The sequence below is a fragment of the Oryza glaberrima genome, chromosome 9 (assembly GCF_000147395.1).
Source record: "Oryza glaberrima chromosome 9, OglaRS2, whole genome shotgun sequence".
NCBI classification, from domain to species: domain Eukaryota; kingdom Viridiplantae; phylum Streptophyta; class Magnoliopsida; order Poales; family Poaceae; genus Oryza; species Oryza glaberrima.
This window is the reverse complement of record NC_068334.1, coordinates 19,728,979-19,746,805: the sequence shown is the minus strand read 5'-3', so window position 1 is coordinate 19,746,805 and position 17,827 is coordinate 19,728,979. Positions and strand designations below refer to the sequence as shown.

General features: G+C 43.0%; 3 protein-coding genes across 5 annotated transcripts; 1 reads left to right on the top strand and 2 right to left on the bottom strand.

The window, feature by feature from the left end:
• Positions 1-50: 50 nt before the first annotated feature.
• LOC127784815 (probable inactive purple acid phosphatase 29) lies at positions 51-3,426 on the bottom strand. Of its 3 annotated transcripts, none has more exons than XM_052312206.1 (4): positions 3,058-3,426; positions 1,223-1,614; positions 684-1,134; positions 51-295 (listed from the first exon to the last, which is right to left on the bottom strand). In XM_052312206.1, the coding sequence occupies exons 1-4, from the start codon at positions 3,371-3,373 to the stop codon at positions 267-269; spliced, it is 1,188 nt and encodes a 395-aa protein (XP_052168166.1). In that variant the 5' UTR covers positions 3,374-3,426; the 3' UTR covers positions 51-266. The 3 variants fall into 3 exon arrangements, with proteins under 3 accessions (XP_052168166.1, XP_052168165.1, XP_052168164.1); XM_052312205.1 differs by having other exon boundaries at positions 51-299; positions 3,058-3,425; XM_052312204.1 differs by lacking the exon at positions 51-295 and having other exon boundaries at positions 317-1,134.
• Positions 3,427-6,169: 2,743 nt separating this feature from the next.
• Positions 6,170-7,545, top strand: LOC127784392 (glucan endo-1,3-beta-glucosidase-like). Its single transcript, XM_052311681.1, has one exon. The coding sequence runs from the start codon at positions 6,306-6,308 to the stop codon at positions 7,356-7,358; it is 1,053 nt and encodes a 350-aa protein (XP_052167641.1). The 5' UTR covers positions 6,170-6,305; the 3' UTR covers positions 7,359-7,545.
• Positions 7,546-7,675: 130 nt separating this feature from the next.
• LOC127784391 (pantothenate kinase 2) lies at positions 7,676-17,578 on the bottom strand. The gene is made up of 23 exons (XM_052311680.1): positions 17,029-17,578; positions 16,293-16,505; positions 15,739-15,794; positions 15,033-15,149; positions 14,746-14,865; positions 14,561-14,655; positions 14,380-14,473; positions 14,028-14,159; positions 13,262-13,374; positions 12,949-13,141; positions 12,403-12,614; positions 11,742-11,783; positions 11,613-11,661; positions 11,041-11,123; positions 10,764-10,880; positions 10,610-10,673; positions 10,363-10,509; positions 10,080-10,232; positions 9,441-9,524; positions 9,166-9,360; positions 8,989-9,060; positions 7,956-8,106; positions 7,676-7,819 (listed from the first exon to the last, which is right to left on the bottom strand). Exons 1-22 carry the CDS (start codon positions 17,300-17,302, stop codon positions 8,017-8,019), a joined length of 2,715 nt encoding a protein of 904 aa, XP_052167640.1. The 5' UTR covers positions 17,303-17,578; the 3' UTR covers positions 7,676-7,819; positions 7,956-8,016.
• Positions 17,579-17,827: the final 249 nt, after the last annotated feature.

Below are 17,827 nucleotides of genomic sequence, written 5' to 3'. Positions count from 1 at the left end.
TCTTTTTATTCCAGCTGCCGTTTATTTGATCCCATTGGCAAATTGCGACATTTTTACTAAAACTACAGTAACTGTTTTTACTAAAATTCACTGTTTTCTCGGTGAGAATTACAACCGCGAAAAGGGTGCATGCCGTGTCGTGTACCATGTTTTTGTTCATTTACATAAATCGAAAATTTTGTAAAACAAATTGGCAAACAGCACATCATAACGTGTAGTACGTTGCAACATTTCACTATCCCCGTCTTCCCATCTATATCACTATCTCATCTTTCCATCAGGATTCTTCTTGCGCCTTCCTGCCAAATATTCAAAATGTCAATTGGTAACTCTTTAAGATTAATTGTAGTAGTGCCGAAAACGAAAAGTAGGTCAATAAAAATTGATGGTACACAACTATGAAATATTACAATTCACTATGATTACTCAATTTTTAATCAGATATAATCATAAGCTTGAATAAGCATCATAGATTTATAGTCATGTAGAAGAATGCCATACCATTGAAGTCTAAAAACTGTTGTAGTCCTGTTCAAAAAGTAGTTTAACAAACAATGATGGTACACTACCATGAAAGACCACATCCACCAAAATTTACTCATTTTTAATCAGATATAATTATCTAGCTTGGAAAAACCATCATGGATTCACAGTCATGCAGACTCTACAGGAGAATGTCATACCATTGGAGCCTCTGTTCCAGAGGACTTCCGAGTCAATTGTGGTGAGATGTGGATCATCAAGCCTCTTCCATGTCTTGATGGACTTCACACCTCGCCACTCGCCGCCGTCCGTCTTCTCAAGCTGCACGGACACCACCCTCGCTCTCCTCGACCACCCGGCCTTCCCATACGCATGGTACCCAAATCCACCAGCATAGCACAGCTGAATGCCATTGAGCTTTCCACAGAAGTCGTTCACATGATCATGCCCTATGAAGGCGGCCTTCACATCCCCAGCCTCCACCATGCTGGCGAAGAACCCAGAGTTGATCGATGGCGAGCTGATACCCTCCTGCTTCACTCCTGTGAAATTGGATGATGTGAAGCTGCTGAACTCTGGCAATGGGATGTGGAAGTACACAAGACCAGGCGCGGCCGCCTTCTGCTTCGGTTCCTCCTTCATGTATTTTGTCTGCATTTCACAACATTGTCATTATGTCAACTTATTCCACCTGGTGATTCTTTTTTTGTGTGTGTACAATGTGCAACTTAAAGTTCACCTGGAGATTCGAAGAGGTTTGCTGGAACCAGAATTGCTGTGAAGCTTTGATCCAACCATATCCACCGATGGAAGGCACCGTAGAATAGTCACCACTGTCAAGAAAATAGAGGTTGAGCACTGATTTGTTAGCCAGCAATGTTCCTTCAACCCCACCAACTTCCAAATTGTAATTTCCGTAACCATCAATTTCTATTCCTTCTGGGTTGAAGCGAGAAAGGGTGTTCTTCATGCCCACAAGGTGACGCATCACACCCTCGCGTGACAGCGTACCTTCTTGGTCATGGTTTCCGATCACCGCAGCCCAAGGAAGGTTCATGTTAATGGCTGGGGCGATTGCTGCATCCATAGACTTGGCCGCATCGGTTGCATCAAAGCCATAGATATTATCACCTGCCAAATAGCATCACCAAATTATCAATACATAGCCTTTAAAACAGGGAAATAAAGTAACAATAATCAGTGAAGTATATGAACTATGGCCATCATCGTTCTGAATACGAGTAACTGAACAAGCCATTTTTATATGAAAAAAACGTAATTATGTAAATGCTACTAAATTGATGTATTGTCTGCACCCAAAAAGGGCAAAACAGACAAAAAAAACAGCTAGCAGTGGCTGCATCCAAACGCTGCAAAAGTAGCAGCTTTGGAACATCAACCAAGGTTACCCGTGAAACAAAGCGACGAAAACAGGACAGTGATCAAGAGCTGATCAGATCACAAGGGCTGCAACATTTGTACTGTTGTTCTTCTCTACTCCCTCTCTCCCAAAAAGACCAAATTCTTCGATTTTCGTGTCTAACGTTTGATCGTCCGTCTTATATAAATTTTTTTTATGATTACTATTTTCATTATTGTTAGATGATAAAACATGAACAATACTTTATGCATGATTTATCTTTTTAAATTTTTTCATATTTTTTTCAAATAAGACGAACGGTCAAATGTTAGACGCGAAAACTCAGGAATTGAGTTTTTTTTGGGATGGAGGGAGTACGGCTGCTAGCTCGATCAGATGGAGGTGTGCAGTAATTGTCCAAGTGTATCATGGATGTAGCCATCACGAGACCAGTTCATCCCATCGTGGTAGCGATCTAGTGGACCAATCAACAATCTAGACCTAGACCTCACTGCATGATTGGGAATGGCAACCCCCACCCTACAGATGAGAATTCTTGAAATCCAATCCAAGAATGAGCTTCAGTGGCCCGGCCCACACATCTTTATCACTTCGGAAAGGGAAACCCGTGACATTCTTGTTGTACTTTAGTACTACTAGTACGAGTACGTATCAAGTTCACAGAAACTACACTTCCTCTGCAAAAATGTCAGAGGAGGTATGAACCAGTGTACAGCAAATTCAGCTCGCTAATGACCTCACTAGCACATATAATACGAATTTATTGTACTGTCAATAAACCATTACGAGAATATTTTCAGAGAAAAAGTACTACTCGGGTAATATTTTCAGAGAAGTTGCAAACGGATTCGCCGGTTCACCAATCATTTACTGTTCGAGAATCATTAAACCTATGTTACATGCAATATTACGTACCTAAAATTACTGCTGCAAAAAAAAAAAAAACTCGTAAGATCGTTGGGTCACGCGGGTTACTTTGCTAGAGTGGCAAACAAACTGCTGAGTAATCGGTATCAGAAATGGATTTGTTAACCAAGATTCGTAGGAAAAGGCGACAAAGAAGTTAGGTGGGATATACGAAAATTGATCAGAATAAACTACTCATAGTTGAATAATTAATTAATTGATCGAAGCACTAACAAGGAATGGGTGGAGGAGGAGGAGATTGGGTGGGCGGGGCAGAGGAATCCAACCGGTGAAGACGACGAGGTCGGGGTCCTCGTCGCGGAAGAGGCGGTAGAGGAAGGCGGTGGTGTTGAGGTCGGAGCAGCCAGCGGCCTCGGAGGGGAGCACGTCGAGGCACCCCGTCCGCCGCCCGTCCGCGTAGTGCATGTCCGCCACCTGCACCACCTTGAACGTCCCGCTCCCGCCCCGGAACCGCAGCCCCCCACCGCCGCCGATACCCTTCTCCTTCCTCCCTGCTCCGGCGGCGGCCGCCTCCGCCGCCGCGGCGACGAGCAGCAGCAGGTGGAGGAGGAGGAGGAGGAGGCGCCGGTGGGCGAGGCCCATGTTGGCGCGGTCGCGGAGTGGACTGGACTCGGGAGGAATTCCGGAATGGACGGTGGTGTGGATGCGGTTTTGTTTATAGGAGGAGGGATTTTGGACGGCTCAGATTTCCCGATGCGATGCAGAGCGCTCCTTGTTTTCGGTGGGTTTGACACCGGAAAATCCATATGTATTATGTACCGACGCCATTATCTCTTCTCCTAAAGAAACAATGGGATAATTGCAGGTTAACTATACGACTTTTTAACCGACGGAGCGAGTGAAAGCCGTGGGCGCGAGTAGGGGTGGTTTTTGAAAATTTCTAAAATGCATTAGAAAATACTCCCTCCATCTACTTTTGATAGTCATATTTCATCTTGGCACACAGACCAATGATAAGTAATTGTACTTATCATCTATTTAAACATGCTACTAGTCATTCCTCGTAAACAAGTGATTTATTAATATTTATATTTCTCAATGCCCATGTAGCCAATCATGTGTGGAAGAATGGATAGTCACGCATTAAATCCAAGAAAGTTATTAAGAGGATAGGTTGTTGGATTGAAATATGCCTATCAAAAATAAATTTTTCAGATTTGGAAATATGACTATCAAAAGTAGATGGAGGGAGTAATAAATACTGAGCTATTCGGTTTCGGCCGTTTTGGTTTGATCTTCTGTCATAACTAAAATCTGAGATGGAAATAATCACACTGGTCACTAAAAAATCACAAACAAATCATAGAAATCTTTAGTTATCCCCATTCAAAAAAACTAAAAGAATTCATGGCACGTTGATCCATGAGAGCGGCAGACCGACCCGGCTCGTCGAAGGCACCTGGGCTAGTGGTCTTTATGGCGGCGTTGGATTTGCAGGCCCCAATCCTGTTGTATGTAGACGCTTCCGCTCCAAGTTGGTATCTATTGTCGCCCGTCGCTATTGGAGTGGAGGCAGCATCGCCGCCAGAAACATGCGGGCGCCTATTGCCATTGAAGTAAAGGGGGGCATGGAGTGGCGTGGTTCAACCACACAAGGAAGGAGGGGTGGCATGTGGTGTGACGAGGAGGAAGGAAAGCCAGGAAGAAGGGGTGAATTGAATGAGTTAGGATTATAGGCATGTTTGGATTGAAGCCAATTATTACCCTACCAATTATTTGGTAGTTTTGAATAGTATTTGTTAGCTATTTGGATTAAGGCCAAATCTTACTAATTCAATAGAGTTAGAAATAACACAACTTTACCAAAATTTTGGTAGTGCCAAACTTGCTCAAGATTTGGCATTACCAAAATTTTTGTAGGGCTTCAAACCAAAACAACCCTATGTTTGAAGCTGTTTTAGTCTCGATCAGTTCGGTTCGATATTTTATTTGTGGTTATTTTTGCTGTCCCTATAAGCATGCAAGCAAAAACAAGATGCTACCACGGCGATGAGCAACAGCAGCAGGAAGAGGATATGTTGGAGGGTGAGCGAGGCGCCGAGGCCATGTTGATGGGCGCTGAGTGGAGTGAGGAGGAATCCAGGAATCACTGGTGAGGTGGATGCGACTTTGTTTATAGTATAACTGGGCTTTGGACGGCTCGGATTCTCCGATGCGAAGTAGAGTGTTCCTTGTTCTCAATAGGTTTGACCCCTTGATTGCAAGTTAATGACTTAGGCTTAGTTCAAATGTGCTCGGTAGCACATAAAACGAGACAAGCCATTAGAGTATGATTAATTGAGTATTAATTATTACAAACTAAAAAAATAGATTTATTTAGATTATCTAAAGAAACTCTTATATAAAAAGTTTTTCAAATAACACCACATTTAATAATCTGGGAAGCATGCTGATAGGAAATAATAATCTTGCAACAGCAAAACAAGAAAAGAACGGGGCCTTAAATGATGAAAACGATATTATTTCTACGAAAATGATTGTGGATCGATCGGAGCTCTTTATATATTTATCAATTTAACTAGGTAGTGATGATTGCACTATAATTCCGAAAGAAATTAGAAAAATTAAGAATTTTATACAGTTAGATGGAAACGTGAAAAACGATGATGCTGCCACCGTTTTCAGCGAGAGAGGCAGAGCGCGAGCGAAAGTGCGAAACCGGTGGAAAAATCCAACGTGAGATGGTCGTCGTGCAAGGAAGCTGCGGACGCCGCGGTGGACCAGTCCACTACCCGCATCGGCCTGGCTGGGCCGCGGCCTCTCTGCCTGGCCGAGGAGCTGCACGGGTTGGGCTAGGCCCCGTGCGCCGTGGGCTGATCGGGAGCAGGAGCAAGCCATCGACAATGCTGCAGTGCATGTGAGCAGTGACGCGCACGCGCTGATGCCCTGCGTCTACCTGATCGGGTGGATGGGAGGCGTGGTTCGCGTGCGTGCGTGCGTGCTAACGTGCTCGCGCGGCGCACGACGCGCAGTCGCTCGTCCCGGCTGCCAACCGACCAACCAGTCCTGCCGTGTGGGATGAAAACTCGAAAAAGGAACGTCCTAGTAGTAGCAGCAGTAGTAAACGCGACGCAGGCACAAAAACGCTCGCTTTAATCACTCACAAGACGCGACGTTACTAACGAATGACCCAAGGATTTTTTTCTACCGATTCTTGAACGACACAAGGATTATTCGACATGATTCGAGCAACAAGGCTGTGTGACCCACCCGTGGCCGTGTATACTCATGGTCATACTCCCTCCAAATGCACCACGACATTGTTCGAAAACCAACGGCTATGCCAACGGTTACCCGTCCTGTCGTCCAGCCTCGGCAACCATAAAGCAACAGATCCACACTCTCTTTTAGATTCTCACCAACAATCTCAACGTCTCCTCCTCCTCTCCTATTCTTAGCAACATCTATATAAACAGCGACAGCGACAACCAAATCTAACGCACCATAAATAAATAAAAATAAAAACAGCAACAATAACGCAGTCTTGCGTCTTGCCTTGGCAACGTCAATTCCGATGGCGACAAGAGCAGCGTTGTGTTGGCGCCACGTCGCCGTGTTCGCCGCCGCGCTGCTCGCGGCGGCGGCCGTGGTGGTGGCCGGCGACCCGGGCAAGATCGGCATTTGCCACGGCCGCGTCGGCAGCAACCTTCCACCTCCGGCGGCCGCGGCGGCGTTGCTGAGGCAGAACGGGATCACCAAGGCGCGGCTCTTCCTCCCCGACCCGGCGGTGCTCCCGGCGTTCGCCGCCGCCGGGATCGACCTCATGGTCGGCGTGCCCAACGAGAACCTCACCTTCCTCTCCGCCGCGGGGCCCGACGGCGCGCTCCGGTGGCTGCAGTCCGCCGTGCTCGCCCACGCCCCCGCCGACCGCGTCCGCTACCTCGCCGTCGGCAACGAGGTGCTGTACAACAACCAGTTCTACGCGCCGCACCTGGTGCCCGCCATGCACAACCTGCACGCCGCGCTCGTCTCCCTCGGCCTCGGCGACAAGGTCAAGGTCTCGTCCGCGCACGCCTCGTCGGTGCTCGCCTCGTCGTACCCGCCATCCGCCGGCGCGTTCGACGCCGCCTCCCTCGACGTCCTCCGCCCCATGCTGCGCTTCATCGCCGACACCGGCGCGCCCTTCATGGTGAACACCTACCCGTTCATCAGCTACGTCAACGACCCCGTCAACGTGCAGCTCGGCTACGCGCTGTTCGGCGCGGGCGCGCCGGCGGTGAGCGACGGCGCGCTCGTCTACACCAACATGTTCGACGCGACGGTGGACGCGCTGGCGGCCGCGCTCGACAGGGAGGGGTTCGGCGCCGTGCCGATCGCGGTGACGGAGACCGGGTGGCCGACGGCGGGGCACCCGGCGGCGACACCGCAGAACGCCGCCGCCTACAACGCCAAGATCGTGGAGCGGGTGGCGCGCGGCGCCGGCACGCCGCGGCGGCCAGGCGTGCCCGTGGAGGTGTTCCTGTTCGACCTGTACGACGAGGACGGCAAGCCCGGCGCCGAGTTCGAGAGGCACTTCGGCATCTTCAGGGCGGACGGGAGCAAGGCTTATAACATCAACTTTGCTTAGAACTTGCCTGTATTTGTAATGGTGTTGATTTGCGAATCAACTTGCTATATATTGCCCCCCATTACATTTTTTTTGCCCCTTGTGTTTCTCTCTGTTATTCCTCAACATATGAAACTTCAATATTGCATCTGTTGATTGTTATTTCTCAAACTTCGAGGATGCAACTTGCAAGCATATTGAATCCATGTTCTTCCAAAGCTGAATCCTCTTGTATGCTTTCTACAAATTCTTTAAAAACCTTTATTATGTCGCTACTCCATGTTCAGAAAAATTGTTTTGATAACAATATTCACAACAAGTCAACAACACTTCTTTGATTCTTTACCATCTAAAGGAGCATTTAGTACATTGAGAGGATCTTTTAGTTCTTATATAAGAAATTTGTTCTTATGGCTTTTTGCTTGGATATGTGACACTGCTAATACCATGACCCCACTGGTTACAGATTAAGTGAGATGTACCTGCAAATTACAGTAAAATGATAAAACTGGTAAGAACAAATTATTATCTAGGTTCAGCACAAATCGAAGTCGTCATTTCAGCAAACAATTTTAGTGCCATATAAGATAAAGTGATGTGCTGACAGTGTCACAGTACCTGTTATTAGCTGCTTCTGTGCTAGAGCAAACCAAATCCACGGCACATTCTTCCGCATTGTTCAAGGAACAGGTTCAAATTTACAGATGCAGTCATATATATTTCCATTGAAAAGTTTTTCTGCCAATCTCTGATTCTTGACCATCGCCAGCTGCAAATAAAGTCATTTTGTTAACCTTGTAAAAACACACAAGATTTAAGTATGACACCACAATTCAATTATTCAAAGATTTAATGTAGCCTTCTTATCAATCCCGAACATACTGACAAGTAAGGCAATAAATTTCCAGTTGGGTTCAACCCATAGATGCCAGAACCATTACTTCAAAAAGCAACTACGCTGTTAGACCTTAAAAGTTCTGTTTTAAAATATTTTTCCTTTCCTCCTACTAAGCACTCCCCTTCCCCCATATTGTCCACTTCCGGACTTTCTTACTCTTATACCTCCACTCCCACACCATTGGTGTTGCTCCACCACCACCACTCTCTACCCAAATCTGGGCAGAGATTGGTGCTGGCATGCTGGGAGGTCGATTGAGGACTGAGGCGTGCAAGCAGGGCTCTGGCAGTGCAGTGGTCACTAGCAAAGTGTCAGCATTCAGCAACGCAGTGGCTGTTGACCAAATGGTGCATATTTCATTCAAGGTTATTGTATTTTTCCTCTGATGGTTGCATTTGAGAATTGTCTCTATCGTAAGTACATCCCTACCATGGTCACACTCAGTGGTGGATGTACCACCTGGCGACCCCAGGCAGCTGCCCAGGCTCGTCAGCGGATAATCCACTAAAATTCCATGTAATTAGGAAAAATTGAGATAGAATTTCGGTAATAAATACTAGCTATAGTGAAGTTTGCCCGGGCTCTAAAATAATTCTAGATCCGATACTGGTCACACTGTTGATTCAACATTTTTTTCCAAGATATTCAGTACAATAATTACAGCAGAGTTACTTTGTACTGGTATTTAGCCAAGGGAATGACAAGTTTGTAATTGTGCGCATCAATAAATCAGCTGTTTGCAGAAACAAGTACCTTCAGAGTATCGCACTTAAAACGGGCATTGAGGTTGGTATGCAGAGATCGCCCCATGCCCTCTAAGATTAACTGCACAACATTTAAAACAACAACTGATATATCAAACCACATAACTTTCCAATTTATTTTACATGAGAAAATGCATTCAGTTCAAAGAGCTACAGTCTATCTTACCAAATCTGCATCTTTCGCTGCAGCAGCAAGTTCTGAGCTAACCTGCCGGAAATCAATACACGGACTGCCACATCCATTCTCAACAACCATAAGGGGAACTGATACTGGTTCATCTTTCAGATCATCTTGGATGCCAGCCATGGCATCAAAGATCAATCCACCTGCCTCTGCAGCTTTCCGAAGTATACCACAATGCTGTAGTACATTACAAGCAACAACAGAACTTAAGATAACAATAGGATGGACAAGAAAATAGAATTTATATTCATTTGTACCTTCGCAGCTTCAGCCACAATTCCTGGAAGCTCATTAGCGGTAACATCATTCAAAGCAGGCAATGAATTTGCAACCAAAACCACCTACAAAATTAACATTTTGTTACCAGCTCAAGTCAACTGTATGGATATCAGATCTGATACAATTAAACTCAAATAATATTAAAATGGACTATAATAAAGGTGTGTGATTTTTTTTTACATTTAATAGTTGGATGCGTGAAAATGATATGTACATTTGTCTCGAAAACCACTTTCATAATATTACAATTTTGTTGGGTTATACAAATATACTAAAATAGAAATTAGTGGTCAACTTTGCATCTTGGAAACCATGTCAATGTCTAAAACGACATGTTTATAAACGGAAGGAATATTTCACAGGGCCGGTAAAATTTATAAGTCATCTCAATTCTAGGTTATAAAGGACAATCTCCCAATCTATCATTCACTGTACTTTGATGTGCAGGAACACAGGAATGTTAATTAAATACATTGTTAATATCCAAACTTTCCTGTTTCCATGATTAAATATCTTGAAACAGCATCATGTCTGTTACCTATAATTTGAACACAAATGTGCATAAAGATAACAAAAGGGCGACTTGTCTTTAGCTTATTGTTTTTCTTAACTTATACCTCAGTTCCATTGCGTAATAATTCCCGTGCTAAAGGAATCATTCCAAGGACCACATCAGCACCCGAGTTATCAACAAAAAGCAGTGCTCTTTTGTATGGTTGGCCCTTCTTATCAGCAAGCATTCTCTTTTTAAACATATCAAAGTCATCAATCTGAAATAAGAGACAAAAATATAAACACAGCAAAGCAATTATAAAAAAGAAGTTTGCAAGTAATTTGAAACTTTGGGTAAATCTTGCAGTACAAATATAACATTTAAAAGGTCAGAATTGGAATACTTGCCCGCCAAGGACGTTGCATCTTCTTGCGGCTCATGCGATAAATTTCTATTATAGTTCCCTTGTGATAAAGGTCCACACAAGCTCGAGAGCCCCAATCAAATATGTTTGCAGCAAGGACACCCTCGATTAGTGCAAGCAATCTAGCTTCCTGAAAACATAGTTGCACAACAACAAATATTCAGGTCAATTCTGTTGGGTGCTGAGCTAAGCAGAATGACGCCTGAATGACAAGCCCTGCTATCTCCTACCTCATTCATACTATCAAGTTCCATCAGAAGATCCGGTAAAACAGCCAGTGAAGCTTCATTTTCCCTTCACACACAATTAAAACCGTAAGATTAGATAAAAGCACATGAACACATGAACGTACACACATAAAGAGCGAGAAAGACAGGAACTAACCTTTGCTTAATGCTAACATATGCATCGACAAACTGGAATTCTCTCAGGCATTCTTCTCTCAGCTCCAACAGGTTGGCTAAACCAAACTTCCCATAAGCAGCAGGCTCCTCCATCAACCTAAACTTAACCAAAAGAGTTAGGAAGCTAAGTGACATAGTGTAATGAGTTTTACAATATCAATCCTTACAGACTAACAGATTATCAATGCTCGATTTTGAATGAAGAAAACTGAAATATACTCCGTACTAACTAATGTCATGTAATGGCAACTGCGTACCTTGCCAAATGAGCAGAAAAAGCATGTGCGAATGCGTCACCCCTCCTTTTGGCATCATCAGTCCCACCTTCACTAGCAACCGCCTACCAACAATAACATGCGCACATTAGTACAAAAAAGAACATTTTTCACACATTCACAAGAGGAATTGAGGTGGAGATTCCAACATAAAGAGTTACTTGTGTATTCATAAATTGCTAACAAATAAATTATAACGTATAATATTGATTGACCTGTTACTAGTTATAACAAATTTTCTTAATAAGAAATGTTGAGTTTGTGGGAACATTTGAGTGAGTATAATCATTCTTAGGTGTAAACCAACAAAAGCAATAAAAAAAATACTGCAAACTGGTGGCATGTTATTGGGGCTTGTATTTAGCTATAACTTATGAGGACCCAATGGGACATTGTTTTAGGAACAGGATGAGATAGGTAGCAACACACATGCACACTCATATGGAGGGAGGGGAGCATGAAAAAAATAATTATCACTAAGCCATATTGTCAAAGAAAACTCTGGTGTCTTATCTCGTAAGTTATACAAGGTTATTGCAAGAAGTACACCATACCTTGTCCACAAGGTCAGGCAAATGGTCTGACAAAATCTTGAACCAGTACCTGGCATTGTACATCTCAGATATCATCAAATGATTCAATTCCTACAAGATATCTAGAAATAGGGGAAGCAGAAATAATACTTGTACTCATTCAGGTCGAGATCAATCGTGTTTGGTTCATACCTGCAATACAGATAATATATTACAACTTACGCATGATCTAAAATTGAGCTGCACATGGCAATCGTTCCATCAGACCATCAGCAAGCTTATGCACAATAAAACCACTTGTCCTCAAGCAATTTTGGCATGTATATGTAGGATAAAAATGCTTTAAATAAGTTGATCCACAATGTCAGAAAAAAGGTATAGAACTATAGATAGACTACTATTGTTTTAATTGGTAAATACAGTAAGAGCTGCTTAGGTGATTCGGTGAAAGAGCTCATATTTCTTAACCCTGAGCTAACACAAGATGATTCTTAAGTTCAAATCAAGACCTCTGTTTGGCTGGGGTGCAGTGCAGCTTTTTATATTAAAAAAAAATGGAGACTGCAATTTCAAATATTTAGATAATATGCTAAAGTATCTCAATTACTTCTGCCTAAAAATGTTTTGAGAAGTGATGACTTTGATGCTATCTTTAGCTTTTTGAGGCAAATTACCCATTATTCACCCAACCTTTTGGACCTTTTACAGTACCAAAAGTGTGCCTCCAGCTTCCATAATGAATTTACTGCAGGTACCCTTATATTTCAAAATTGCAATAATTGTTATAGAGAACTGGATGACTGTGGCTTACATCTTTGGATCTTCTAACAGCGGAAATACATCCAATGTGGGTACAAGATGGAGAACACCAACATTCAGAGCTGCACTTGCATCTGACCGCAAAATGTCTCCCTTGGCGGTAGGCCTCTCAAAACCTCCCATACCTGTTGTCACAGGAAATCCAACAGGTACGGGTGCTGTAATCTGAGTACCCTTCTGCACAAACTTCTCCATCCATGATATCTGGGAAGAAGTACAGTTCCACATGATTATTAATCTAGCAGCCATACATGATGAATAGATCAAACAGAATAACAGGGAGCCAGAGAATGTTAACCACGAGCCAAGAGTAACAACAGGTGGAAAAGATTTCAACTCATCCCAGCAGCTGTTTATAGGGGGGAAAAAGAAGTCCAAGAGTGTGCGTTTCAGTTCATGTGTTCATTTTAGTTGGATGAGTGTGGTTTCCATTTCAATGTGGACTTCTTTCAAGCAATAAATTTGTTCTAAAACAACTAAAACCCCAATGACCAACAAAACCATTAAGGTTACCATGATCAAGAGTAGATGTACTTGCCTTCTCATTGAGATCCCCAAGAGGAGGCCCATGAATTTTTCCACCAACATATGGAGCACCCATTGGGAAGCGTTCAACCAAGTGATGTATTCTCAAGTCATCAAGACCATGCTTCTCATAACTCATAAATGCACCAAGTGCTCCTAGAAAACCCTCGTGACGCAGAAACATGGCTTTTGCCTCTCCTTTTGACCTTTACAAATATATAGCATACGTTGGTTTCTTGAACAGAACTTGTGGAGGAAACTGTTTTCAAAATAAGCTAAGCTACTGTCGAGCAACATAAAAACAAGAACCTATATGGAAGTTTTACCAAAAATTTACAGCGAAAGAAATTGTGTCCATAGTGTAGGCATGACCACGAATGAAGAATCCACCAAAAAATATCCTCTTAAGTCCATATCGGAGTGCGTTAAGATAGGAAATCTACAAACCAAAACAATTGAATTAGCTTCAATGGAAAGAGGCAAAAAAGTTGGAAAAGGCAGTAAAATAAACGAGAGAATTAACATCACAATTGATACAGCCACTGATAAAATTCAATGGGCCTGTAAATCCTTTGGCTAAATATATTTTTGAAAAATCAGTACACCATAAACTCAACCCGGAACATGGAAGACAAATTAACACCAGCTTTGAGCACATTATGCTATTAGCCTACATCCTACAATAGGTAACAACACACATTATCCTAAATCACTACCTTGAGCCATAGGAAGTGATAATAGACCCTTAACACCAAAACCCATTGTTTAGAATTGTCATCTAATATCATCTTTGGCAGTATTACTACCCAGACTCATTTTTTCCAACCCTACTGACACCTATACCACCTTTTTTTTTCCATTAAAGAACACAACATAACAAAATACAAGTAAAAAAATTATGTTCTTCTATTGATTTTCTTTTTCAGATAAGATTACTGTTGTTTGTGTGGAATTAGACTCACCGCTACAATATTTGGACCACTTTTTCAAACTTCCAAATTTATAAAAGAAATGGTAAATGTGAATCTCTATGGAAAAATTCTGATGAAGATTGGGCCACTTGTATCAAATAGTTATCATTATTTGTCATACCTGACCAATGTTATAAGAAATCATCCGCAGCAGAGAGAGTGAAATATCCTCTGGTCTATAATCTGACAGTTCCTTGTCATCTGAAATTGTCTTCCCAAAACTAGAGGCAATTGTTGATGCTGAAAGGCCAATCTGCCATAAAGAAGAAGCACACAGCAATTAGTAAGAAAGAAGAATTGGGCACTTGAAGGACCTCTATTCTGAAGTTTCTGACACATCGTGAGTTGTGCAAGTACCAAGTCTGACTAGCAGATTTTAACAATTTATAGTTTCAAATATAGGTCTACATTGTGTGATAACTTTATGGAACATGAAATGTTAACAAGACGGTTTCCATCATCGGTGCTATTACCTTGGAGTAGTCCAGGCCACCATATATATCTCCAACAAGCATGTCGATTGTGCTGTTGTCTCCACGCTGGCTCAGCTCTAGTAACTCATCGAAACTGAAAGAAAATCATACTTTTAGGAGTTCTCAAACTTCTCAGATCTCAACAGAAATGTATGATGTCCATGAGCAGAAGAAGAAATACCTCTTGCACTTTGTCATTAACCTCCCCAAACCCCAGTATGTACCACCACCAACATTTGTTCCACTTACTCGTTGAAACTTTCCATGCCCATCAACCTTCAAAAACAACGACCAACAAAATCCAGCAAACCAAAAAAAGAAGTCCAATCCAAAAAAGATATTTAAAAAAAATAACCTGCAAGGTACCTTGATTATGCTAACACCAGACCCCACATTAACAAGAAGGAATGGAAACAGATCATTCTGGTCAATCTGCACGTATTCCTTTTGGCCATCCATGTGCGTAAAGGCTTCATGGCGTATAGACTGAAAACACATAAGTCTTACTAATGTAATTTAATTTTTTGAATGTGAACAATCTTCAGATAAATTTGAAATATGACTTACTGCCTTAGTCCATTACATAGATCATATAGAATATAAAACTGAATAGTCTCAACCTAAATAGGGTAGGGTAACTCAGAGATAGAAACCTTCAGCAAAAAATTTGCTCCAGCTACAAGGCAGTCCATTTCATCTTCCTTTTCAAGACTGACTCCCAATCTCTCCTTGAAGAGATCAGCATATTTGAATGCTCCACCACCTGTTGCCTTTCCACAAAATATCATAGTCAACTAAAATATATAACTTTAATGCCATCAAGATAATGATAACTCAGTCAGTATTTTGTACATGAAAACATCAGTACGCAGTCTGTTCCTGATAAGTGGGGGAAAAAGACTTTGCTTCTATGAGATACAGTCATTATGACACAAGAGTTAATCTTGGGAAATGGGAAGGAAGACATTCTTGTCTGTTTACTACAGGTTGGTCTATAGTGTAATGACTGTTATTCACCAAAATCATAGGTGGAAACCATCTACAACAACACCTACAAGGTAGGATTGAGAATAATGGATTGCTAGCCAAATATTCAAGTGCTATACAAGAGCTAATCTTGGGGAAATGGGAAGGAAGGTATTCTTGCCATGGTTTACTACAAGTTGTTCTACAGCGTTATGATTGTTATTCACCAAAACCATAGGTTGAAATCATCTACACCAACAACACAAGGTAGATTGAGAATAATGGATTGCTATCCAAATATTCAAGTGCTAATGAACAATAACAAACATTAATCGAAACATTGACCAAACAAACTTTCATAAACCTAAAGGGTGCTGTCTCATTATTTGTCACCTTGATTACAATGTTGTCAGGCTGAGCTCCTGAGCGCCACGAAGGTGAATCAACCCCTGCAGCAAAAAAAGTTCTACTCAATGCTAAGAAAGTGCAGGCCAACGGCCTAGACTAACAAAACCTTAGGAAACCATGTGGACAAAAATGTGATGATCACAGTTTAAGTATCAAATTCAGCCAAACTCTAGCAAATTAGACAGCTGGTAAACTTCCAGAATGGACAGGACAATGAAGAATGTGAAAAAACATGAAATGAACAAACTCAAGTATGCCATCATAATAAAGATATTCAGGGCACAATTCAGCCAAACACAGAAGATAATGGCCAACTTGAAATTGCTAATATAAATGCATGTGATAAAAGTAAATTAGTAACTCTAGCAACTATCTACATATTCTCAAATCCCTGTTCATAATGTGGTAAACATCAATCTATGACCACCAAAGCAATTTGCAGTATTAAAATAACATTAGTACACAAAATTTGTGGACAATCCAAACCCCAAAACATAAATGATTTCGATTTTTAACAATACAAAGAAAGGGTTGCATACCACCACGATGTAGTTGTTTGGAAGAAATGAAGTCTAAACATTCATTTAGCTTCCCAGTCTCAAACTTGACAAAGTGGAGCCTCCCTCCAAGAACAGGATAGCTCCTCCTGCCACCATTTAACATCCCAAGTCTCCTCTTCGTAGATAGCTTACGCTTGTCCTCACTGGAGTGCTCCGCATGCCGAGAAAAATATACCAGTTTTATAAGAGAACCTAGAGAAAATATACAGTTCAGTACTTAGTAAACAAATTTGCATGAAATTTGGGAACCAAGAAGAGAATAAGAGATTGTAGCTCTCATTTTGGATTGCTAGCCAAAAATGGAGCTTCTGAACAATAAAACTAATCACCACATTCGTCATTACTAGTTCAGAAACCAACGTCACAAATCCAGAGTTTACTTAATAATCCAAAGTTATTGGTGAGATCAACTAGCAACAGCACACATAAGGTGTCCATAACGTTTAGTAGCGAGCACACACAGCATGCAAATGCAAGTACAACAGCATTACGACCAACTGCTAGCTTGTTCACACTGATATTAGAGAGAGAATCCATCAAGCATTTGATTCTAAGCTTCCATGCACTTAACTATCTCCCGTGCACTCTACACTAACTACTTCCGCCAGATGACTTGATGCTACTGAGCTGATTCGAACGAGGAACGGAAGGTGCCAACCCGAAATCAGTCGGAAACGGGGGGAGTGTGAGCTAGCTCCGCCACGAACGTACGTACCACCGATGTCGAGGGCGAGGTGGGAGATGTCGTCGGACTGGTTAGGCAGCAGGATGGTCGGGTTGCGGTCCTCCAGGTTGCCGTGGATCGCCGCGCCGCTGAGGTCCAGCTGCGGCCGCGAGCCCGATCGGGGCAGCATCGCCGCGGGCGCCTGCGTCGCCGCCGCACCACCACCACCACCCTTCCCCTCTCCCGCCTCCCCCACCGCCTCGTGCTTCACGCCCCCTCCCCCTCCCTCGTCCAGGATCGGGTCGCTATTATTGTTGGCCGCCATTTTCGGTCAAGTGAATGCGGTGGAGCCGCCACCAACCGCCCACCTGCCCGCGCCTCTGCCGCCGCGACCGCGCGCGTGGTGATGGTGGCGGGCGGCTAGGCGGCTACCGCCTCGGGGGAGATCGAAAAGCGCCAAAAACGCGAGAACAAAATCGGAATCCGGTGGCGCGCGCGGCGGAATCGTTGGGCGGATGGAGCTCGATCCCGGGGGGTGGGTGGGCGGCGGGGATGAGCCGATGAGGGGATTTGTGGCTTGTGGTTTTGGCCTTTTGGGAGGTTGGGATTTTTTTCTCTCTCTTTCGGTGCCTCTCCTCTCTCGCTGAACGGCTGGAGCCTGGAGACGATGGGTGGAAAAGTCAAATTTTGACCTTTTTGGCCTTTAGTGTATCAGGTGGGCCCCGACTGCAGTGGTTGCTCACTGTGTAGTCAAAGTCTAAGGTTCAGTTCTATACTCCAAATCTAAAATTCAATTTTGTTGTTTTCCGTTACTAAGTTTCTACAATTTTTTACAGAAAATTTGTATATA